General features: G+C 37.5%; 1 protein-coding gene across 5 annotated transcripts in view; it reads right to left on the bottom strand.

Annotated features, from left to right (window-relative positions):
- The window catches only part of COL14A1 (collagen type XIV alpha 1 chain), a 199,527-nt gene that overhangs the window by 138,886 nt on the left and 33,893 nt on the right, over positions 1 to 26,748 (bottom strand). For 4 of the 5 annotated variants that reach the window (XM_035011835.1, XM_035011832.1, XM_035011834.1 and 1 more), the window contains exons 5-11: positions 18,061 to 18,216; positions 17,084 to 17,203; positions 12,369 to 12,533; positions 9,404 to 9,565; positions 4,214 to 4,365; positions 2,926 to 3,055; positions 2,032 to 2,177 (exon numbers count right to left, since the gene is read on the bottom strand). In XM_035011835.1, coding sequence (XP_034867726.1) covers positions 2,032 to 2,177; positions 2,926 to 3,055; positions 4,214 to 4,365; positions 9,404 to 9,565; positions 12,369 to 12,533; positions 17,084 to 17,203; positions 18,061 to 18,216 — 1,031 coding nt within the window. The remainder of the gene's footprint in view (positions 1 to 2,031; positions 2,178 to 2,925; positions 3,056 to 4,213; positions 4,366 to 9,403; positions 9,566 to 12,368; positions 12,534 to 17,083; positions 17,204 to 18,060; positions 18,217 to 26,748) is intronic. The other variant, XM_035011836.1, reaches the window with a different exon arrangement.

Genomic DNA, 26,748 nt, shown 5'->3' with positions numbered 1-26,748 from the left:
CTCCTACTATCTTCTTTTTTTTTAACATATAATGTATTATTTGTTTCAGAGGTACAGGTCTGTGATTCAACAGTCCTACACAATTCACAGCACTCACCATAGCACATACCCTCCAATGTCTTCTGATCTTATTTTTAAAAGAGCTAACATATTCAGATAAAACAGAAGTTCTTTCTCATTCTTTCTGTTCCCTATCTCTACCCTAATGTTGAGGTGTCCCTTACTGATCCAGTTATTTACTTCTACTATGTATATATCTGTAAATAACATACAGTTCTGTATGTTAACAATGTACATAAAGGGAATCATATCAACATAATTTTTTGCAACTTTTTTTTCTGTCAATATTTCTGTTTCAAGGTGTATCCATGTTGATGGGCAGGGACAGAGATGACATTATTAATTCCTTTATGGAATTCTTTTGTGTAAATATTCTGCTATTTTCCATCCCTCTATTGATGAACATGTCAATCGTTTGCAACATTGTGTTTTGAACAAATGCTTGCATCCCAAAAAGCCTTGCAGGAGGTTTCCTTATGATATATTCCTTAAAAGGTTATATATATCTTCAACTTGATGATATCTTTCAAATTATTCTCCAAGGCAGCTGTACCAATTTACATACCAATTTACATGAATAATTCTGTTTCCCATATGCTCACTAATATGCAGTTATTACTGAAGTTTAAAAACTGCTGATCTGCTGGGTGTGAACTAGTATTACTTTCTTATTTTTTTCCTTCTTGGTGAAGCTGATCATCTTTTTAGCTTCATTTTTTTGTCTCCCTTCTGCCAAAATAATTCAGATCAACATTAAATCCAAATGAACTAAAGCTTTCTAAACATTAGGCGAAAACAAAACAAACAAACAAAAACATGTCACCAATGCTCTGTTCCTGACACTCAGATTCACCATATTTTTGGCCCTAAACATTTCTGTCACCAGAAGCAATGTTAAAGACAATGTTTAGACAATAGTAAAGATTTGAGTTCTGAACTCCCCCTTGACCACTCTCTCTGCCTAGTCAAACACTCCCAAGTGTTACAGATATTTCCTCATCATTCCTTGAATATCTATATTATAGTAATCATTCCTTATAAATTAAAAACAAAGCCTAAAATAAATCATTTGAAAGTCAAAGATTCATCATTTAAGATGGAAAAAATGCAAAAAAAATCCATGCTAATCCATTTTTCTACTTCTCAAATTAGGAAAAAAACTTTCTAAGTCAGTGTACATATGGGGAAACAACCATCTGTGAATTGCATACATCAATATAAATTATAACAAATTTCTCTAGAATCATTTGCTAATACTTAGCATAAGCCTTTGCATGCCCTTTGGAAAAGATAAACTCCATTTCTAGGAATTTATCCTAAGGAAATAATCTGACAACCTTGCAAAGTTATATGTTAAGAATGATCACAAAAGCATATTTATTCAACACATTATCTAAATGCCCAATAACGTGTAATTTATTAAACATGTCCTGATACAAAAAACCAATGTAATACTATAGCACCATTTAAAACAACCATATAAAATATTATTTAGTGGTATGAAAAGATATTCACAATAAACAAAATAAAAACAGGAGACTACAAAACCATTCCCATTTTCTGTGTTTAAAAAAATGCATTAAAAAGGACTTAAGCAGGGGCGCCTGGGTGGCTCAGTCGGTTAAGTGACTGCCTTCGGCTCAGGTCATGATCCTGGAGTCCCGGGATCGAGTCCTGCATCGGGCTCCCTGCTCGGCAGGGAGTCTGCTTCTCCCTCTGACCCTCCTCCCTCTCATGCTCTCTGTCTCTCATTCTCTCTCTCTCAAATAAATAAATAAAATCTTAAAAAAAAAAAAAAGGACTTAAGCAAATATTAACAATAGCTATTTCTAGGTGGGGGGATTACAAATGATTTTCCCCTTTTAAATAATGTAAATTTTCTAAATTTTATACATTTAACTTTTAGAATTAAAAAAAGCCATTTTCAGGAAGTCAAAGATTCTAGGACTCTAGTAGGCAGCAGGTGGTTACCTCTTTTTCATCCCCAGCCAGACCCTCCGTGAGAGGAGCATAGAGAATCAGGTATCCCGATGCTCCAGGCACTGCATTCCATTTTGCCCTCAGACTGTTCTCGGTTACATCATAGAGTTCAAGATCAGAAACCATGGGTAAAGCAACTGCAAGAGATTTTTTTATTAATGTTCAACCATTTATCAGTATGCTTGTCTATTTCAAAGTATCTAGGTGTTACTATCTACTAAGTAAATATAGTTTACTTTTCAAATAATATTCATCCTTAAATATGTTCACACAATCATGCCAACCCCTTCCAGGAGGGCAAACATGGTGAATGTTTAAAAGCAGGAACAACATCTTCTAGTTTCTTATATCCCACTACAGTGATGGGCACGTTTCTCTGGGAGCCAGTCAAGAGCAAGGGGACTATTCTGACCACTGTTTTATGGCCCTTGCCAAGCGTCTGCCATGAGGCAGTTATTAAACACAGTCACTGGGTCACTTAGTAAATGTGACAGAACGTGTGGCTGGATGAACAAATATGTGAATGAATATATACCCATCCACGCAGACACAATGAGGAGACATGAATGAGTCGGTAGTTAAATTAGTTCATAATACACATTCACTAAATACTTGCTTATTAAGTGAGTACATATATTTTGTGTCCTTCATCACCAAGGTTGCTCTCCCCTTATCAAAGCAGAGGTCTATAATATCCCTCTGAATATGCAGCACTTGCAAACTGCAACTACAACATGGACCCACATCGCATAGAGCACCACAACCATTGCCTAGGAATTGGATTCAGGATGGCCATCAATACAACCTGAGCAGAATTCCAACTTAAGAAAGGCCACCTAAGCAATGCTGTACAAGGTCAGACGCGGGGTAGAACTCAATACATACGTGTGGTTTCGGTTCCCCGTAAGCCTTCACTGGCCGTGTGAGCATATATTGCGAAGACTGCTATCTGATATTCAGTTAAAGACATTAAGCCTTTCAACACCGTGGAAGACACACTTCCATCCACCACCACCTGATTAAAGAACAGTTCGAGGAATGAGAGTATGGAATATCTGACATGCAGAATTGAAACCAAAGAGCAAAATATCTCTAGCAAGAACACATCATTCAATATTTTCTTATTTGTGCCACGTCGTCTTTTCCACTGAGGCAGTCAGTTCTCCTTGAATTCCTCTGGGAATTGATGCACCTTTTATGAAATATGTCCAAAAGTCCCTTATTAAGTTATATCTGAGAGTGTCTTTCCCAGGCTAATTGTTATCTTAACCACCTGCACTTAAAATTGACATGTGATATTTTTCCATGGAGTTTTGGGAAGCATTTAACAGACTTATTAGTCATGAAAAAGATAGAAGTATTGGAAGCACTCTGACTTCTTTTTCAGTACAGATGATTTAAATTTCCCTGCTCTACTTCTTGAACACCTAAAAAAAATTAAAAATCTTGCCATAATACGGAAGAATACTGTGAAACATGCTGAGGTCAACCAAAGGTTGGAACAACAAAAGGTTTGCACTTCAAAAAAAAAAAGGCGGGGGGGGGGGGGATTTCATCACATTTTAACATATTCCCTGTGATTGCTATGTCAAAGGTAGGAAATGGGAAAAATCCAATCAATCATCTCTCAATACGCGTTCTCTCCTGTGATGGCCAAACCATGAAAAAGCCCAGCCACAGATGCTTTATTATGGCTTCTCAGTTGCGCTAATCTCCACCAATGTCCCAGAAATCTCAAACCTTAGAGGACTATATGACCACTTAATTTGGAACACACAGTCTTCAATAAGGCAGACAATTCAGACCACTCCCAAAGTAGAAAGACTACATGAACAGGAAAAAGGGGTTCTGGCCATATAATGAACTACTGATTCCTTCTGCTTTAGAACTTAATAATTTTAAAAAGGAAAAAAGTCAAAATAAGTTGTGTTAGAAATGAACACATGACTCATTCTGAGGGTTATTAGATAGAGATGGGAGGAGAAAGTATGAATGCCATAACCTGAGAGATGGGAGAATAAAGTAGACACTTGGAAATATATTTCAGTCCAATGAATTTTAAATGTTTGTGACAGAATAATCTCCTTATACATGCATTTCTGTCTTGTCCTCACTACTGTGGAAGACTTGAAAGAGTGAAAATAATAGTTTGAAAATATCGTCTCCTTATTACCTCCTCTGGTTTTCCACCCCTGGCAGGATAATACACGACTCTGTATTTTTCCACTTTTCCTGGGGCATGAGTCCAGTTAACCATAAAGCTTCTGGCAGTGACTTCAGAAGTAATCAGCTCTGTAGGCGGCCCAATGGTGGCAAGAGCTGAGGCTAAAGTATAGAAATACATTAAGTGAACCTCGTTCCCAAAATTACTTCTCATAAGCCTGTGAAACTCCAATAGTCAGAAATGACTATTGGTTTTGTGCTACCTCTAAGATTTTATCTCTTGACAAATTGATTCAATTATTCATTCCTATATTTGTTCACTGAAACATTTAAGTGCCTATTACATACCAACCACTATGTTAGGTTCTGAGGATACAAACTTAAATAAGAGAGTCCTTGACTCCAAAAAACTCTCTTAAACACATTGCTATAGAATAATTAAAAAAAACAAAAACAGAAACACAACATTGATTGAGCACGTGTGTATCTAAAGGTACTCTCCTGAGCTCTTTAGAAGTATTATCTTAATTCTCAGTAGTTACTATTATTGTTCCCATTTTGTAGGTGAGAAAACCAAGGCACAATGAAGCTAAACAACTTGACCAAGTCTCACACTTAGTAAGTATCAGAGCTGAGATTGATACTTGAGTTTTTGATATAAGAGCCTGTGTTTTTAAGCATCAGGGGGTACAGTCTTTTTACAGAAGACTTCAATTCAACAAATGGCCAGTATCTAAAAGTAAAAAGAGAAGAAAAGGCAAATAACATATACTGAATGCTCACTATAAGCTAGACACTATGTAAGCACTTTGTGTATGTTATATACATATTAAGACAAATGACTCTATAAAAGATTTGGGACATGTAAAGTTCAAAGTCCTAGAACTTTAGTATTTCTTATCCTCTAGGGACTTATCCAAAGCAACCTTAATAACCATATTAATGAGAAAAAAACATAGTTACTGAGCACTTAACTTATGGCCAGGGACTATATTATATGCTCTATCAACAACCACAGGTAGAGTTTTTTTGTGGGAAAAATTGGTCTTTAAAGTAGTCACATTAAAAACTCAGAGAAATGTATTCAAGAAACTACTGCTTGGCTGTCAAACCTAGTCCCAAGAGATCTGGTCCAGAGAGAATGATGGAAGAGATGTAGCCAAATAGAATCATTCCACACCCTGGATACAATGAAGGCAGGAAATAAAACCAAATTCTCAAAGGAAGATCTTGATATTACCCTCTCCCCAGATCACATCCCTGTAAACCAGATATAACCTGTAGACCAATGATATCATGAGGGACAAAGGTTAAAAAAATACATGATGGTTGTGCTTCCAGGAAGATAGAATTGATGTACTTTCCCCAATTATTTCTGCTAAGTACAATTAAAAATTCTGGAAACGATGTATTAAGACAAGCATAAGAAGACACTGAAAGAGAGAAGAAGGTATATGGTGGAGGAATTGCAGGACCTGAAGAATGATATAGTGGTGAATCCCCTGAGTTTTCCTTTCACCTCATATGTCCTAGACAGGGAACTAAAGAATCCAGAATCTATTGATAAGATGACTGGACAGAAAAATTAGCAAGGATACAGAACTCAACAAGACCATCAACCAACGGGATCCAGTCAAACTTACAGAATATTGCACATGACAATAGCAGAATACACATCCTTTTCAAGCACCCACAGGGCATGTATGTAGCAAGATAGACCATATCCTAGGCCAGAAAACAAACCTCAGAAAATTTAAAACAATAAAAATCACACAGAGTGTGTTCTCTAATGACAGTGAAATCAAACTAGAAACCACTCGCAGAAAGGTAACAGAAAAATACCCAAACACTTTGAAATTATAAACAACCACTTCTAAATAATCAATGAGTCAAAGAGAACAGGTCAAAGAAGATCAAAAAATACTTTGAAATGAATAAAAGTGAAAATACAACATATCAAAATTTGTAGAGCACAGCTAAAGCAGTGCTGAGAAGGAAAATTATAGCATTTAAGTAATTAGAAAAAGAGGGAACATTGCAAATCAGTAATCCAAGTTCTCATCTCAACAATCTGGAAAAGTATGAGCAAGATAAACTTAAAACCAGTAAAAGAAACAAAATAAGAAAAATAAGAGCAGAAATGAATGAAATTAAAAACAGAGGAAAAATAGAGAAAATCACTGAAACCAAGAGCCAGTTCTTTGAAAAGGTTTTTTGTTTGTTTGTTTGTTTTGTTTTGTTTTAAGAACAAACCTCTAGCAAGGCTGAGAAAGAAAAAAAAGAGAGAGAGAGAAGATAATAATTACCAATATTGGGGAAAAAAAACAGAGACTATCACTACAGACCCTACAGACATCAAATGAATAATAAGGGAACAATACTATGAATAACTTTCCACACATATATTCTACAAATTCTATGGAATGAACCATTTCCATGAAAAATAGAAAGTCTCACCCTAAGATGGGGAATAAGGCAAGGATGTTCACTCTCATCACTCTTATTCAACACAGTACAGGAAATTTTAGCCAGTGAAACAAGGCAAGAAAATAAAAAGCACAGAGATCAAAAGCAAAGAAATAAAACTATCCCTATTTGCACAGTATACGATTTATCACCTACATAGAAAAATCCCTGAAAATCTAAAGGAAAAAAATCCTAGAATTAGCAAATTCAAATAGTAAGGTCATAGGACACAAAATAAACATACAAAAATATAATTGTATCTGTATATACTCACAATGAACATATGGACACCAAAATAAAAAATAAAATATAACTAAAATTCCCCCAAATAAAATTAAATACAGAGATGTAAACAGAACAAAACCTGTATAGAACTTGTATCCTGAAAACTACAAAATGCTGATGAAGAAATCAAAGGATATCTAAACAAATGGAGGAATTTACCATGTTCAAGGACTGGAAGAATCCACACAGTAAGGATGTCAGTTCTTCCCATGTTAATATTTGATAATTGAGTATTGATTTAATGCAATTCCTAACAAAATCCCAACAAGATTTTTGTAGAATAAAGATTTCTCTAATATTTATATGGAAAGGTAAAGGAAGTAAAATAGTGAAAGCAATTTTCAAACAGAATAATCAAGTGGGAGAATTCAGTCCATCCAATCTCAAGACTTATATAGCTATAGGAAATTAAGCTTGTAGGATACTGGAAGAGGGTTAGACTCATAGACCCAATAGAAAAGAATAGAGAATTCAGATATAAACTCACACAAATTTGCCCGACTGATCCTTGACAAAGGTGCCAAGCAACTCAATGGCAGAAATAGAGCATTTTCAGGAAGTAGTGCGTGAGAATTGTACGTTGATAGGCAAAAAAACCCAAAAGCCTTGATCTAAACTTCAAATCTTCTACAAAATTTTAACCTGGATCATGGACTTAAATGTAAAACATAAAACTTTTAGAATAAAAATACAAAAGAAAATTTTTAGCATGTACGGCCAAAGAGTACTTACTTAGACTAGATACCAAAAGCAATAACCATAAAATGCAAAATTGATAAATTGATAAATTGGACCTAATCAAAATTTAAAACTTTTGTTCTGCAAAAGACCTTGTAAAAAGGTCTAACAAAGGATTAGTATCTAGAATATAAATGAAGAATTGTCAAAACTTAACAGATAAAAACTAAACACACACACACATTCGTCTAATTAAAAATTGGCAAAAGACATGAACAGCCTAAGAGCAAATACAGATGTAAAATAAGCACGCAAAAAAGATCCAATTTCATTAACCATCACATTAAAGCCACAATGAGATACCACTACACACATATCAGAATGCCTAAAATAAAATATAGTAACAACAACAAATATTGGTGACCATGGTGACCATGCACAGAAACAGAATCACTCATATATTGCTGGTGGGAGTGTAGAATGCTGCAGGCTCCCTGGAAAACAGTGTGGCAGTTTCCTAACTAACACTAAGCTAAATTAAACATGCTGCTACAATATGATACAGCAATTGTGCACTCCTGGCATTATCCCAGAGAAATGAAAACTTATGTTCACACAAGAACCTGTATGTGAACATTCATAGCAGATTTATTTGTAACAGCCCCAAATGAAAACAACTCAGATGTCTTCCTTTCTCTTTTTTTATAATTTTATTTTATTTTAATTCAATTAATTCACATATACTGTATTATTAGTTTCAGAGGAAGAATTTAGGGATTCATCAGTTGCGTGTAACACCCAGTGTTCATTCCATCACGTGCCCTCCTTCATGCCCATCACCCAGTTACCACTTCCCCCCCCCCCCCCCCCCCCCCCCCCCCCCCCCCTGTTTCCTATGGTTAAGAGTCTCTCATGCTTTGTCTCCCTCTCTGGTTTCATCTTATTTTCATTTTTCCCTTCCTTCCCCTATGTTCCTCTGTTTGTTTCTGAAATTCCAATATGAGTGAAATCATATGATAATTGCCTTTCTCTGATCGACTTTCAAAGTGTCCACAGTTAAGCAGACTGTCGTTCGTCCATATCATGGAATATGACAGAGCAGTAAAAAGGAAAGAGCTACTGATAAATGCAACAAGTAGGATGAATTGTCAGGAAATTATCCTGAATAAAAAGTCAGTCCCCAAAGAGGACATACCGCATAATTCCATTTACATAATATTTTCAAAATGAAAACTATTTAGAGATGGAACACCGATCACGGGTTGTCCAGGGTGAGGGAGACATTGTGGGGAGGAATAAGTGAATGGGGCCATAAGAGGACAACAGGAATGATCTCTGTGGTGATGGAAGTGTTCTGTACTTTGGCTCTCAATTCCAGTATCCTGCCTGGGATATTGTACTGGAGTTCTGGAATATCTCACCATTAAGGGGAACTTGGTAATGTATACACGATCTCTCTCCATCTTATTTCTTATAACTTTATATGAATGTACAATTACCTCAAAATCCAAAGTTTAGTTAAAAACAAACACTCATGATGGTCCAAATGCAACACCATGGAGAAAATGATCTAGTGGTTAAACTATTCCTCCCTCAGTGGGCTGTCACTATATTCCCTTTCTACTCTCATGACTCACGTCTTAGGGGAATAAAGGGCTCTATTTAGAAAGTCAACATGAAAAATGATAAGAATTTTCATAATCCACAATAGACATTTGGGCAGAGTAATATCCACATGAACGGAATGACTGCCTTCTGTTGCTCGCTTTACCTTTGATCTCCCTGTCCTGTTCTTCCACCCGGGAGCAGACAGTCCTCGTCAGGCTCTCCACAACTGTGTGCATCAGGTCAAATTCGGCAACATTGTAGACATGAGTGCTGTCTGGTTCAGAGGCGATCTCCTGCAGTTCGTTCTCATCTGCGTTTTTCACCCCTTGCATTGAGGACAAGAGGGAGGGTCATGACATTCGTGCCCCATTTGAAAAACCAACCTCCGTGAGCCTGTCCTGAGCCCACTGTAACCCCCTTGCAATCGAAGCATCTGCTACTTTAAAGAGGTGCATCTCATGTTAGATTGGTTTTGTAAAAATCACCTTCAGCATCATTTTTAAATGATTACATCCTAATTTTGTTCGGTGTATCTTAACAGGAAGATAACAACGTCTGTCTTGCATGAAGAGTGCAGAAGCAATAGTAATTAAACCAGCCTTCTAAACTATCAATACCTTAGGTTTCAATTTCTAGAAAATAAGTTTACTTAAATTAAGAGCTACTGTTAGAATAAAAATTATATATTTAGAAGTATTGTTATTACTATTTATAGTATTATTATATAACATTAAGAGACAGCTTGGGAAAAAAATTTTAACATATTCAAGTACAACTGGTTGACTAGTAACCACTGCAATTTTGCTAATGCAAATAGGGAAGCTCTGCTTTTCCCACAATCTTTGTGGAATTCCATTGCTACAAGTCAAGCACAATGCTGGGTGTTTGGAATGCAGCAGGGAACAGAGGGAGACAGAAAATCCTCAGCTCCCATGCAACTTTCCCCATCTATCTTAGCAGTGGATGCTAACACTTAGAGTGTACATGCTATGCCCCAGGAACTGCAGTGCTTTATGTATATGAACACATTTAATCCCCACAATCAACCCTAGGAATTTGGTACTGTTGTTGCTCTCATTGTAAGGTGTTGCACAGCAACGTTAATTAACTTGCTCAAGGAAACACACTAGTGAGTGTGCAGCTGGGATTCCCACCAAGTAGTCTAGATCTAAAGTCATATGCTCTTAACCACTATATCATGCCACCTCTCAGAAGATCGCAAATTAAAACGAGTAAGTGAAACTATAAATAGAAAAGGAAGGCGCAGTGTTGGGTTTTATGGGTGTGGAGGTAGATTTCTCTTCCCCAGGCTTCAGCAAACAAGGGGCCTTTCTTTATAAATCCGTCATTGCAATCACCTAAAGGTATTTTTTTTTAAAGGTGCTGTGGAAGCAGGGAAGAGAGATTACCTAGGGCAACATGAATGACTTCTCAGATGCCTGGCTGTGCCATTTGATTTATCTTCTACCCTCGACATATTGAGTGACACAGTGTTAGTTGTCTCTGAACTATGTGCTTTAGGGGGTTATAAGATAATAAATACTAATGATTTCCAGGTAATTTCCAGAGAAAAAGTCCAAATTACATCTGTGAGTTCACTTAAAGTTTTGTTTAAAAACGTACCCATTCATTATCAGCAAGACCACAGAATGGAAATTAAACACATAAATTAATCCCATTAGTTTATTGTCTAAAAAGATTTCCTCTGTTGGACAAAAGGATGGTAAAATAAAAAATAAAAATTAGATAAATTTCTCTGATGTTTCTTGCCTGATGGACTTCAACAAAAGCTTCTAAAATGTATAGTTGGATCTGTGTCCACAGGAACAAAAAGCACCGAGTACATGAAGAGACAATGAACTTAATGTCAATAATGCTTTTGATGGCTTTTAAGTAAAACCAGCAAGTTTGTATTCATATATAAGAATATTCTATGAAAAAAAAAAACCCTCTAACTCCAATAAAAACAACAAAAAGTATATTTTAAGGAAGATAGCCCCAAATCTCTATTATCTCTCTCTTACCTTTCCAAACTAAATAGTTTGTTGCAAACAGCTTGGAAAAGAGAAGAAAAGGTCATCAGGACTTGGAAGGAATTTGTTCTGCAAGGATTTTGCCTTCCTTATCTCTGTGGCCCAGCACCCACCACAATGCCTGGCACAGAGCATGTAAGCACAAACTTCTTGAATGGAACACTCTATAAACCACATTTCCAGTAGAAAATCTAGGAAGGGGTCAGATGACTTGTTTCTTGTTTGGGGATTTTGTTTTGTTTTGTTCTGTTTTGTTTTGGTTGGCCTCTACTAAGTAAAAGACTTTCCTGCTGCCAAAGAAACTGTAAATATTTTAATCGAGAGCAAAGTTGCATCATCTAAATGTTTTGCAGTTATTCTGAATGTGTGCCACATGTATCCTTTTCCACAAGAACAGTACCTTATAAAGAGTTCATCTCAAAGAAATAATACTGCATATCTAGAACTTTAGGCTTTCTAAATAGTTGCAGGACCTGAATTCCTTGGAAATGATGAACTGGTTTCTCCCTATACTACTGGAGAAGAGATTGCTATAAAGTGATACTAAAGAGAAAGTCCTGGGGTGCCTGGGTGGCTCAGTGGTTATGCATCCGACTCTTGGTTTCAGCTCAGGTCATGATCTCAGGGTCATGATCTCAGGGTTGCGAGATCAAGCCCCAAGTTGGGCTCTGTGTTCAGTGGAGAGTCTGAGATTCTCTCTCCCTCTGCCCCTCCCCCCCTCTCCTCTCTCTCTCTCTCGAATAAATAAATACATCTTTACAAAAAAAAGAGAGAGAGAGAAAGTCTTCACTAATTAAAAGCTAACAAACATGTACCTAATCTTCGCATGCTACTTTACGCTTTTCACATTTTATGGACGGCATCTCATCCAGAGATCCTCACACTATAGGGTATATGAAAGTTACCACCACTTCCATCTTAAATGTAATGAAGTTGGGCTCAGGTCACAAGACTGGCTACAACTAGAGTCAGGACTAGAAACACTCCAGGTCTCCTGGCTTTCAATGAAGTGCCCTTTGCATGTACAATTACATATTGTTTTAAGGAGTTGTGTGTCTGTGCCCCTTACTGAAATAGGACCATGGTAACACATACCTATGGCGAAGAGTTCTACACCAGATTCACGGAGGTTTCTAGATGGTGGAATAATATCATCTTGGGACTTTCCATCTGTGATTAAAATGCCAATTTTGGACACTCCAGTCCTTGCTCCTGCTTCTGGTTTAAAGCTATTTTCAAAAATGTAGTTCAAAGCAAGACCTGGGAGAAAACAAGAAAAAATAAACACAAACCAATCACCTCTAATAAAAAGTCTTCCAATTCTGCAAAATTAAACCAAAATATGAGTAACTTATTGATCTAAAATTTTTTTTATTAATTAAGATTAGAGCAGAGATCAATGAGTTAGAAACCAGAAACGCAGTAGATCAGATCAACGACTCTAGAAGCTGGTTCTTTGAAAGAATTAATAAGATCAATAAACTACTGCCCAGACTTACCCAAAAGAAAAGAGAAAGGACCCAAATTAATAAAATTATGAATGAAAGGGGAGAGATCACGACTAACACCAAGGAAATAGAAACAATTATTAGAAATTATTATCAACAACTATATGCCAATAAGCTGAGCAACCTGGATGAAATGGATGCCTTCCTGGAAACCTATAAACTCCCAAGACTGAAACAGGAAGAAATTGACAACCTGAATAGGCCAATAACCAGTAACGAGATTGAAGAAGTGATCAAAATCCTCCCAAAAAACAAGAGTCCAGGGCCTGACGGATTCCCTGGGAAATTCTACCAAACATTCAAAGAAGAAATAATACCTATTCTCCTGAAGCTGTTTCAAAAGACAGAAACAGAAAGCTTCCAGAATCATTCTATGAGGCCGACATTACTTTATTCCTCAAACCAGGCAAAGACCCCATCAAAAAGGAAAATTTCAGACAATATCCCTGATGAATATGGATTCCAAAATCCTAGCTAATAGGATCCAACAATACATTAAAAGGATCATCCACCACGACCAAGTGGGATTTATCCCTGGGATGCAAGGGTGGCTCAACATTCGCAAATCAATCAATGTGATAGAACACGTTAATAAGAGGAGGGAGAAGAACCATATGGTCCTCTCAATTGATGCAGAAAAAGCATTTGACAAAATACAGCATCCTTTCCTGATTAAAACTCTTCAGAGTATAGGGATAGAGGGAACATTCCTCAAGTTCATAAAATCCATCTATGAAAAGCCCACAGCGAATATCATCCTCAATGGGGAAAAGCTGAGAGCCTTTCCCTTAAGATCAGGAACATGTCAAGGATGCCCACTCTCATCACTATTATTCAACATAGTACTAGAAGTCCTAGCAATAGCAATCAGACAACAAAAAGAAATAAAATGTATTCAAATTGGCAAAGAAGAAGTCAAACTTTCTTTTTGCAGATGACATGATACTTTATGTGGAAACCCAAAAGGCTCCACCCCCAAATTACTAGAACTCATACAGCAATTCAGTAATGTGGCAGGATACAAAATCAATGCACAGAAATCAGTTGCTTTCTTATACACTAACAATGCAACTATAGAAAGAGAAATTAGAGAAACTATTCCATTTACAATAGCACCAAAAACCATAAGATACCTCGGCATAAACCTACCCAAAGAGGTAAAGGATCTATACTCTAGGAACTACAGAACACTCATGAAAGAAATCGAAGAAGACACAAAAAGATGGAAAAACATTCCATGCTCATGGATCAGAAGAATAAACATTGTTAAAATGTCTATGCTACCCAGAGCAATCTATACCTTCAACGCCATCCTGATCAAAATTCAAATGACATTTTTCAAAGTGCTGGAACAAACAATCCTAAAATTTGTATGGAATCAGGAAAGACCCTGAATCGCCAAGGAAATGTTGAAAAAGAAAAACAAAGCTGGGGGCATCACGTTGCCGATTTCAAGCTATATTACAAAGCAGTGATCACCAAGACAGCATGGTCCTGGCACAAAAACAGACATATAGACCAATGGAACAGAATAGAGAGCCCACATGTGGATCCTCAACTCTATAGTCAAATAATCTTCGACAAAGCAGGAAAAAATATGCAATGGAAAAAAGACAGTCTCTTCAATAAATGGTGCTGGGAAAATCGGACAGCCACATGCAGAAGAATGAAACTCCACCATTCTCTAACACCACACACAAAGATAAACTCAAAATGGATGAAAGACCTCAACGTGAGACAGGAATCCATCAAAATCCTAGAGAAGAACATAGGCAGTAACCTCTTTGACATTGGCCACAGCAACTTCTTTCAAAATACATCTCCAAAGGCTAGTGAAACAAAAGCAAAAATGAACTTTTGGGACTTCATCAAGATAAAAAGTTTCTGCACAGCAAAGGAAACAGTCAACAAAACAAGGAGGCAACCCACAGAATGGGAGAAGATATTTGCAAATGACACTACAGGTAAAGGGCTGGTATCAAAGATCTATAAAGAACTTCTCAAACTCAACACCCAAAAAACAAATTATCAAGTCAAAAAATGGGCAGAAGACATGAACAGACACTTCTCCAAAGAAGACATATAAATGGCTAACAGACACATGAAAAAATGTTCATCATCATTAGCCATCAGGGGAAATTCAAATCAAAACCACACTGAGATACCACCTTACACCAGTTAGAATGGCAAAAATTGACAAGGCAAGAAACAAAAATGTTGGTGAGGTTGTGGAGAAAGGGGAACCCTCTTACACTGTTGGTGGGAATTAAGTTGGTACAGCCACTTTAGAAAACAGTGTGGAGGTGCCTCAGACAATTAAAAATAGAGCTACCCTATGACCCAGCAATTGCACTCCTGGGTATTTACCCCAAAGACACAGATGTAGTGAAAAGAAGGGCCATATGCACCTCAACGTTCATAGCAGCAATGTCCGCAATAGCCAAACTGTGGAAAGAGCCGAGATGCCCTTCAACAGATGAATGGATAAAGAAGATATGGTCCATATATACAATGGAATATTACTCAGCCATCAGAAAGGATGAATACCCAACTTTTACATCAACATGGATGGGACTGGTGGAGATTATGCTAAGTGAAATAAGTCAAGCAGAGAAAGTCAATTATCATATGGTTTCCCTTATTTGTGGAACATAAGGAATAGCATGGAGGACATTAGGAGAAGGAAGGGAAAAATGAAGGGGGGGAAATCGGAGGGGGAGATGAACCATGAGAGACTACGGACTCTGAGAAACAAACTGAGGGATTTAGAGGGGAGGGGTGGGTGGGGGGATGGGTTAGCTCGGAGACGGGTATTAAGGAGGGCATGTACTGCATGAAGCACTGGGTGTTATACAGAAACAATGAATCTTGGATCACTACATCAAAAATTAATGATGTATTGTATGGTGACTTACATAACATGATAAAATAAAATTAAAAAAAGTTTATTTATTAGATATGAATTTTCATCTTCATTTTTATAATGACCTTTTTTTCTTGACAGATCTGATGAAAACCTAAAATCTATCAGAATAGAGGTAATATGAATAACTGAAGAGTCCATCATTTCAGAAACTAGCATTTACAAAGAACATTAAATTCATGGCCAATCGATGTTGACAGATCTGTGTACAAGAAAATGTAAACCTTTATAATTTAGGATGAAGCAAGAATACCCACACAGAAGCAACAGTCCCAAATACTATCAAAAGTTTGTTTATGATGGTCTAAAGGACCAAAAATTCTCTCAGTCTCTTTTTTTAGGGATAGTGGAAGCAGATCCAAAATGATCACCGAATTCCTGCCTTTTGAGCATAACACCTTTTATCCAGAAAAAGATAAGAAATGCTGCAATATTGGTATAAGATTTGAGTTTAATGAAGTTTTTTGTTGCATTAACAAAAAGATTATGCCTCAAAGTGGCAAAGCAATTACCAAGATTTCAATGGTTTACTTAAAAGCCAATGATAGCATCGCTACTATTTAAAATGAGCATCTGTACTGTGCACTTACAGAAGAAAAGAGCAGGTACTAAGGTTAAAACCTGTGACAACCCTTTGTGGTTGGAATAATTATAATCTAAATATTCTTACATTCCTTGTTTACCAAAAATACTGGTGAGCCAAAGACCCATAAATATTTTTATGATAACTACTGATTGCAGAATAAGGGCAAAGAAAATACCTTCCTTGAAAATAAATAAGGTAGAAATTTGTTTCCATTTAAAGATGGGGTGGCTAGGGGTGGCTGGATGGCTCCGTTGATGAGTGTCCAACTCTTAATTTCGGCTCAGGTCATGATCTCAGGGTCCCAGGATCAAGCCCCATGTCAGGCTCCACTCTCAGTGCAGAGTCTGCTTGGCATCTCTCTCTCTCTGCCCCTCCCCCCACTCGAGCTCACTCTCTCTAAAATAAATAAATATAATCTTTTAAAAAATTATTAATTAATTTAAAAAAATAAACGAGGGGTGGCTAGAGGAGAACCCAAGTTAAAAGAGGAAGGAAAATGAACTGGCAAAAGCTAAGACGGCCAGCCCCCCTAAGACTGTCAGCCTCGTCATTGCTCCATCTCCTTCTGGCCCAACCACGCCCTTCTGGGGACATTACATTCAGGTAGCCAAAGGAATGGCATGTCTGGGTTTTAATTCTTAAGGCTGAGTTTGAGAAAAGAGCCATCTAAGAATTTCAGATTTTAGTTTGGTTTAAAAATACTATGCCAAGTCTTACAAAGTGGCAGAATGAAGAAATGAAATGAATCTTTGGCAAGATACATTGCTAAAAACAAAAACTGAACGAAACATACCTGTTAGTGTATTTCCTCCCTTATAGGGTAGATTTCGGACCGCTTCGATGACCTCATCTTTTGTGCTGAAGGCATTCAAGTGCCATTCTATTCGGGGGTCGCCGCTATACTGTGCAAGACCTGGTAAAAAAAAAGATGAAACAAGACCTGGTAAAAAAAGATGACACAGCCCACCCAGAAATGATGGGTTACTCAAAGATCTAGTGCACTGTTTGTGAAACCAGAGTAATAAAGGGCCTGATCTTTCTAACAATTCTTTCTCTGCTTCACTGTATATTTTCAAAAAGAATTCTTGGCATCAATTTAAGGAATTAGTTTGGACATATCTTGGAGCAGGAGGAAAGTACATATTTTCTAGCCATTTAGAAGTAGCACCTAATTAGGTACTTGGTATTTAAAAAACAAATCTGATTATATTTGTAGATAAAAGGTCTAGATTTACTGGTTCATTTTTATCCTCAAAGGAATGATTTTCCTTAATGGCTATACAAAAGTGAAACTACGAGACTCTATATGATAAAGTGAGATATACTGCTCAAAGATTTATAACTTTTTTTTGATCTTAGCTAGAATTAACTTGGCAAAGATTATTTTGTACTCTAAATCTATTTCCAATTTCCAATTTTCTTAGTTCAAAATTCCACTGGATTCAGCTGTTTCTTTTAAATAAAAAGAAAACGTCTACCTGAAAAATTCTTAAACCAGTTGCAACTTTAAAAGTTACCATTTTAAGGCACAGAAGATTTTGACTTTTTAGAAAATTAGAATGTGTTCAATAATTAATTGAATGACAGCATCATTCAGTGTAAATTAGTAGGAATGGATACTTATTGATCCAAACTTGTGCTCCTAGAAATATCACCACAGCTGATCCTATAATTCTAAAAGCTGCTCTCTACAGTTTTTTGAAATCGCTTATGAAGCTTCCCAGCGTGTTTACACTGACAGCTGACTTCCGCTAGTAACAGAACATGTACCAATTCGTGTCTTCTCTGAGTCCACATTGAAGGCTGTCACCAGGTTCTCCAAGAAAAGCCGAACCAGTCGGAAGTTGAATCTTCCAATACTCCATGAACCATCAACCAGGATCACAATATCAGCGATGGCTGGAGTTTCACAGAAAAACTTCACTTCTGCAAAGCGCAACCCAGAAAATGATCTATATCGCTGCTGCAACATTTTTTTTTTAAGAAAGTGATTCTATTTTATATCTTTCCAATAACTTAGTGCTAATTATACAAGAAAGTTCCTACTAAAGCAACCGCGTTTTTACAACCTTTCCCTTAAATGCATTCTTACTAGAAAAAAAATGTGGTAAGAGCTAGCAGCAGTGAGTGTTCTGGAAGTAGCAAAACACTGGCAGGTTCACACCATTCTGGCAACTCAAGCCTTCTGTGTATTTTAGAGTAGTGTCTGCGAATCATCATCCAGCTTTGGGTTCTAGCCTGTAGATTCTTTCCAGGAAAGGTCTTAGCCACCAGTGTGAGGGAGTCAGCAGAGATGGGATGATGGCCAGAAGGCAGAGAGGCGGCTCTCCTGTTCTGATAAGCCTATGTTGGCGGAAGTGATAGAAACGAAATAGGGGCTTCCTGAATCCCAGGAAAAATCACAGCCGTGCATTTAATCTAAGAAAGGTATACAGTGTGATGTGATGAGCACTGGGTGTTACATGCAACTGATGAATTACTGAACTCTACATCCGAAACTAATGATGTACTATAGGTTGGCTAATTGAATGTCAATAAAAATTAAAAAAGAAAAGAAAAGAAAAATACACAGATCTCTGCTAAAGTAGGAAGGGTTTGTGGAAGAAGAAAATTGGAAAAGGGCCCGGGAGTTTCCCCATATTTAAATTCTTACGCATATTGTATCCATGTGACAATAAGGTTTTGTCCCTAAAAATCATTTAGTAATTGATTTTTTAAATGGCTCAATTAAGTTTTAGAATAAGGAGCTAGAAAAGATGCCCAGAAGCCAGAGTAAAACTACCCTAAGCTTTACCCAAAGAGAAAGTCTCAGCCGAAATGATCTTTGCAACAAAGGAAGACGCTGTCTGATAAGGCTGGGTTTGTGCTTGACTAGGTGTCTGTCCTCCAGAGCCAAGACACTAAAATATTCTTAGTGTATTAGAACCTTTAGAGTTTTGCAGTATGGTTAGTACGTTTAGGAGCATTGCTTCATACTCTAGTTTGTGTTTCCAAATGGGCTACTTAACTTTGCTCAAAGTTCATATTAGGACTGGTGATCATGAATACAGTGCGAGTGTTTTCTTTGTGTCCATGTCAACTTCTTGAAATTGCCCAGCTAGTCCCTATCTCATTTGTGTTCTAACATTAAAATAACAATAAAACAATATTTGAAATACAATACAGTTTATGTAATGAAAACCAAAACACAGAAGTGTTTATGAATATTTTCCCCCAGGGCAAAAATAATCAACCTACTACAGTTGGACTGGGCAATTCAATAGATGCCCCTGAACCTGCCAGGTCACATTTATTCTAAAAAAATCTTTTTTTTCCCCAGACATAAATATGCATGGAATACTTAGATCCTTTTACCAGAAGGGAAAAAATGTACTTGCCAATGAAATAATCAGGTACTCATTATGGAAGCTAAACAGCGCAGCTCAATAAATCCAAAGTTTATATATTACATTTTTGGGCACCAAATCTTCCTTCTTTAATAATCAAATACAAAGCCACTACACTGAAGTATTCTAAAACAGAATTATTGCAAGAAGTCATGGGATAAAAATTAATTTGGGATTTGGAAATAATCAGGGAAAACTGAAGTCTTTTGAAGCTTTAAGAATCTCTCTCTCTCAGTTTTTATGGGGAAACTTACTTCAGATGGAGAGTCCTTTTCTTTCTTTTCCAAAACTACTGGGGGGTACTGTTTCACTTTGTAATAAATTATTTGAGTGCATTGTAGATAGGCTCTTAGAAAGGGAGCAATTTCTCCCTGCTTATTTCGAAGAGGACTAGGAAAACTGATATTTTATGTGAGAACAAAAATAGGTGAACTACACTGAAATGCAGCAATCTGGATGAATCTTAGCTACATACCGCTATTTGGAAGGTAGCAATATTTGGTGAGGGGAAATATGAATCCCAAAATATTGCTATCAGCATGACATCTTTTTATAAAGGTAAAAATAATTAATATAAAAATATTCCCTTCTTAAAAATATATATGGACACCGTAGATCTATGTTTAGGAGTGGGGGTGGGGTGTTGTTGGGTGATGAAGAAAAGAGTCCAAGACAGTGATTGTCTTGGGTGAGAAGGACCAAGGAATTGGGGTGGCAGTAGCCCTCTGGTGATATGTGGGTTGTAGGCAAAGTCTTAGCTTTTCTGGGGGAGAGAGGGGTTTGAATGATTATTATACCATTAAAAAATAACAGATTAAGTGACTAATCAAAAATAATCCTACCTGGAATGCAGAAAATATTGACTAGAAAAATAATTTCGGTGTTTATATCATACAATTTAAACACCAAACCTTAAAGACAAGGTACAATTCCACATACTTGACTTGAAATCAAGGCCCCTGTATGCCCTGTTTTCTAACTAAAGACCGGTATCTGTTATATCAGCAGAAAGATGCAGTTTTTAAGATGTTGTTGGATTTCGGAAGTCAAAATATTATCATTGCTTTTGCATATTTTTAAAAGATTTTATTTATTTATTTGACTCAGAGAGAGATACAGCGAGAGAGGGAACACAAGCAGGGGGAGTGGGAGAGGGAGAAGCAGGCTTCCCGCTGAGCAGGGAGCCTGATGTGGGGCTTGATCCCTGGACCCTGGGATCATGACCTGAGCTGAAGGCAGACGCTTAAGGACTGAGCCACCCAGGTGCCCCTGATTTTGCATTTCAATGTATGATTTTTCTTCAAAATTAGTGCACACACACTTGGGAACTGTGGAAACAGTATTTTCTTTAAATGCCCTAAACCCTGATTATTAGCTCTAAGATCTGTCCAAGCACCATGATACTAAGGGCTGTCTCCCACTGTAGCAGGCACAAATGCAGCACGTCCAACTTCACTAAGATTGAGTGTAGGCGGAACGAACTGTGTATAGAGTTTGCACCGGGCGTACCCTGCCAAGTGTGTTTGTGCCCGAGGCAGACCAATGTTCAAGCACTTGGGGCAAGAGGTAGTTTTAAAGTTGCCAGGTTCAATAATCACACATCTCAAACATGACTCCAGCTGCTCTAGTGAATCTTTTAAAATATACATTCAAATTTTATTAAATTTTAAATATATTCAGGGTGCCTGGGTGGCTCAGTCAGTGTCTGCCTTCGGCTCAGTTCATGATCTCAGGGTCCTGGGATCAGAGTCCCACGTTGGGCTCCCTGCTCCTGTTCTCTGTCACTATCTCTGCCTCTCTCTAAAATAAATAAATAAAATCTTTTTTAAAAATAAGAATTTTTGCGTATATTCAAATCTTATTAAAAATAAGAGCCCAGATTCAGCACTGATGACAAATGCTATCTCCTTCCACTGGAAAATATGTTATCCATGTCAGCATTCCACAGGGAGAGACCAGTCAGAAAAAAAAATATTAAGCATCTTAAAATGTGCTAAGGAATCAAATGGTGGAAAACCAGACACACCTGGGAGCCCAGATAAATGTCATGTAAAACTCTGTAGCCAAATGTCATTTTAAAATGCATTTAAAAGGGACAGGTACATGTCCACAACAGCCAAACGATGGGAAGACCCAGGTGTCCATCCACAGATGAATGGATAAAGAAGATGTGGTATATGTAGACAATGGAATACTACTCAGCCATCAAAAAAAATGAAATCTTGTCATTTGCAATGATGTGGATGAAACTAGAGGGTATTATGTTGAGCAAAATAAATCAATCAGAGAAAGACAAGCATTATACAATTTCATCCATACGTGGAATTTAAGAAACAAAACAGATTAACACAGGGGAAGGGGAGGAAAAATAAAATGAGATGAAAATAGAGAGGGAGGCAAACCATCGGAGACTCTTAACTATAGGAAACAAGCTGAGGGTTGCTGGAGGGGAGGTGGATTGGGGGAATGGGGTAATTGAGTGATGGGCATTAAGGAGGGCACTTGATGTAATGAGCACTGGGTATGATATGCAACTGATGAATCACTAAATTCTACCTTTGAAACTAATAATACAGTATATGATAATTAAATTGACTTTAAATAAAAAGATTAAATAAAAAGAACTACCCCCCCCAAAAAACCCATGAAATCCTAGTTATCAAGTCAGCCTAACAGTCAAATAGGACTGTGAATTCTTAAAATCAAGTTATAAACAGTCTATTGGTAAAATATAAACAAACAAATGGGATAGGTACATATCCTTTCATTGTTAAAACAGCATTCTGTAATTAATTATTATAATAAAATAAATCCTTTTGGCCCTCCATGTTGTATTTAACGTTAAAGCAAAGGTGCAGGGAAAATGATTTCTTGAACTGTGTTTTATTTCAGTTCTTGGCTTAACATGGACTCTATCTAAAATGCAATTCTGAAAATGCAGGGAGTGTAAAAAGGAAAAAAAAAAAGCTAAGTAGCTTATGGCAATCAAAGGAAAGCACCCAATCTACAGGTTAGATCACAAGTGTAACACTGAGGTCACAGATGACATCTGAAGGAACGGCTCGCAGTAGGTGCTCCACCCTCTGCACGAGCAGGACAAGGAGGCCCAGGAGAAATCAACATCTCCCTATCTGAAAGTTACGTACATCTTGACATTCAACGTTAAGCCCTCTATGCTCATCTATGGATTGAGTCCTCACAACAGCTCTATGACGCAGGTACCATTTTTATTGGTCCCACTTCTGGCCGAAAAGGATGATACACACGGGCTGAGTGGTTTGCCCAAGGGGTGACACAGTGAAGAGGTGGCAAACCTGAGATTTGGACCCCAGTATCATGTCTTTAAAATCTAAGCTTTGGGGGACTCCTGAGTAGCTCAGTCGTTAAGGGACTGACCCCTTGGCTTCAGCTCAGGTCATGATCTCATGGTCTCGGGAGATTGAGCCCTACGTCAGGCTCTGTGCTCAGCGGGGAGTCTGCTTGAGATTCTCTCTCTCTCCCTCTCCTTCTGCCACTCCCCTCCATGCTTTCTCTCTCTCTCTAAAAAAATAAATAAATAAAAAATAAATAAATAAATAAAACCTAAGCTTTTAGCCACAGGGCTGTATAGACTTCTTTAAAAAAATAAAAGGTTTTATTTATTTACTTGAGAGAGAGAGCACAAATGGAGGGAGAGGCAGAGGGAGAGGGAATTTCAAGCAGACTCCCTGCTGAGCGTGGAGCCCAGTGTGGGGCTCGATCTCAGGACCCTGAGATCATGACCTGAGCCGAAATCAAGAATCAAAGGCTTAACCAACTGAGCCACTCATGTGCCCCATGGGCTATATAGACTTCTGTAAGGCACTCTACATCATACAGATTTAGAAAGCAGAGGAAAAATGCGGTGTCCCACGGAACCGGCCCCTGCTGTGACCCCCAGAGCTAGTATATGCCATTTGCAAGCATTTCCAATTGTCTAAAACTTTTTCCCTTCCAAATGTAATGCACTTAGTACTTAAATAGCCCATGTGAAAAGCATCTCTTTAACGGTCATTTTATACCAATTTCACTGTGCTACTGACATCCTGAAAGAATTTTGTGTTGAAAATAGAAGTTAATTCAAAAAAAAAATTAAAATTAAATAAAATACAGATTCTTGGGCAAAAAAAAAAAAAAATACAAGTTAAATCAAGCACCCCTACCTGTCCACAGGGGCTGTGCTCCAGGCCAATTCCTCCAGAATCAAGCAACAGAACTGAACCCTCCCCAACCACCTACCGTCCCAGGGTTTTTGTTTTTTTGTTTTTTGTTTTTTGTTTTTTAAGATTTTATTTATTTGCAAGAGAGAGAGAATGAGAGACAGAGAGCATGAGAGGGAGGAGGGTCAGAGGGAGAAGCAGACTCCCCGCCGAGCAGGGAGCCCGATGCGGGACTCGATCCCGGGACTCCAGGATCATGACCTGAGCCGAAGGCAGTCGCTTAACCAACTGAGCCACCCAGGTGCCCTACCGCCCCAGGGTTTTTAATAAAAGCTTTTCAGTGGATCATTAAAAAAAGAAAAAATACAACCACCCTGAATTAGTATAAACCAGTCTACTCTAAACTTGTTTATTAATTTGATATTATGAGACTAATTTTCTGGATTCTATTTATTTATTTATTTATTTATTTATTTATTTATTTATTTATTTATTTATTTATTTATTATGTGTTTAATATTTACTATATGCCAAGCACTGTTCTGGGCAATCAGGAACACAACAAAGTTCTTGCCTTCCAGCTGCTTAAATTCTTAGTAAGAAGAAACACACTCTAGCAAAACAACGTAAGTTCAGATTTTTAAAAATGCTTTATAAAAATAAACATAATGATACAAAGAGTAATTGTGTGGAGGGGGAGGTGTTACTTTGGTGAGAATGACATGAAATTACCAAATTAAAAGTCTTCCTTTTATACCATGTTATTCTTTTTGTTCTAATAGCATTCAAATTAATGACCCAATTATGGCTTAAATAGAAATATTTACAATGTATTCATGGATAAAAGTGTTCACCAACATAGTTAATGAAAACAGAAAAGAGAGAATTGACAGAAGCAGCCTTTTTCTGCCAGGCAAACTCCTATTTATCCTTCAAAACCCAGGTCACACTTCACAACTCCATAGCTTTTCCAATAGTCCTCAGACGGGACTCATTTATCTGCCCCTCTTTACTGCCTCTGCATTTGTACATGGTTTGCTATATTCATAACACTGGACTATTATGATTTGTTTCCATTTCTATCTCCCTGATTTGACTGAACTCACTGAAAGAAAAGAAATTTGCATCTTCTCTTTTTATCTCCTTTGTCCGGCTCGGTTTTTGGCATGAAGCACATCAATGAATGTGGACTACATTGAATTGTGTTGTTAAAAAGGAATTCCGGGCACCTGGGTGGCTCAGTTGGTTAAGCGACTGCCTTTGGCTCAGGTCATGATCCCGGAGTCCCGGGATCGAGTCCCGCATCGGGCTCCCTGCTCGGCGGGGAGTCTGCTTCGTCCTCTGACCCTATCCCCTCTCATGTGTTCTCTCTCTCTCATTCTCTCTCTCTTAAATAAATAAATAAAATCTTTAAAAAAATAAATAAATAAATAAATAAATAAAAATAAAAAGGAATTCCTCTTTTCATATAATTCATACCTCCAGCAAGGCACTAGAAAAATAAACCATGACGGCTCAGTTGAACTTGGTCTCTCCTCCCACCCTGGAGCACTGCCACACTGGGAAAGTGGATTATAGATATTTAGGTATCAGATTTGCCTGTCTTCCTTGCTATTTATCCAATGCAGGAGGCGAAGCTGAACGAAAGGAGAGCATGTGCTATTTTTACTCACATTATCTTAATATGCACTCAGAAAATCTCACAATGATTTTCACCACAACTGGTCAGATTCATTTAGTGGCTACAAATTATTTTTTCTATGCCACTAGCAACATACCTAGCTAGGCCATTCATTCACCAAGACATCTGAAGGAAAACTGTGGTCACAGAACAGTTTTTCACTTAAGGCACTCATGAGGTTAAGTGCAGATGTCCAAACCAAAAGCTCACTTCCAAGACTGGCTTCAGCTACATCACCGAAGATTTTTTTTAAAAGAGTTAACACTATTTTACCAATGGTTCTAAAAAGGGCTTTTCAGTACATTGGCACATTCTGGTTCTTTCAACGTTCTTGGGGGTACCATTACTGTCCTCATTTTTTAGAAAAGAAATTGAGGTTCAGAGAGACAAGTGAATGTATCAGTGGTTACTCCACAGTCAGTACTGGATGCCAAGTCTTCTAAAGGTTTGGTCCAATGTGCCTTTTTCATCAGACCATGTACCACCACCATAGAAAATGTCCTCAATACAACACGGATGGTCACTAGTTATCTGTCATATTAATGTTACAAGTTGTCCATCTAGCAGGTGGGGAGCTTCTGGCTCATCTCAGTTGTGTTCGTTCACATGAATTAGAGTGAGCTTAGCACTCATTTAGTCTAGTCTTACCTTTCAGAGCATCCCTGACAGATGACTGCCCTACCTAAAACAGCACTCCGCTGTCACTCTCTTCCTTTATTCTGTTTTTATTTTTTTGCAGGACTTCTTACTTTCTAGAAATAGGATATATAGTAGAATGGTTAATTTTATGTATCAACTTGACTGGTCCACAAAGTGCCCAGACATTTGGTTGAATGTCATTCTGGGGGTGTCTGTGAGGGTTGTTTCAGGATGACATTAGCATTTGAATTTATAGATAGAGTAAAGCACGTTCCTCATCCAATTGATTTAAGACCTAAACAGAACAAAAGACTAAGGAAAAGGGAACTGCTCCTGCCTAACTGCCTTGAGCTGGAACAGCGGACTCAATCTGATACATTGGCTCTGCTTGGACCTCGAGCCTGCCAGTTTGCAGACTAAAACGTACACCATCAGCTCTCCTGTGTCTCCAGCTTGCTGACTGCAGACCTGCGGATTTCTTAGCCTCCATAATCACGTGAGCCAATTCCTTATAATAAATCTCTTTATATCTATCTATCTATCTATCTATCTATCTATCTATCTATCTATCTAT

This window comes from Mirounga leonina, unplaced genomic scaffold, assembly GCF_011800145.1.
Source record: "Mirounga leonina isolate KUSES-001 unplaced genomic scaffold, KU_Mleo_1.0 Mir_165, whole genome shotgun sequence".
NCBI classification, from domain to species: domain Eukaryota; kingdom Metazoa; phylum Chordata; class Mammalia; order Carnivora; family Phocidae; genus Mirounga; species Mirounga leonina.
Note: the sequence above shows the minus strand (reverse complement) of the source record. Positions and strands in the feature narration are given on the sequence as shown.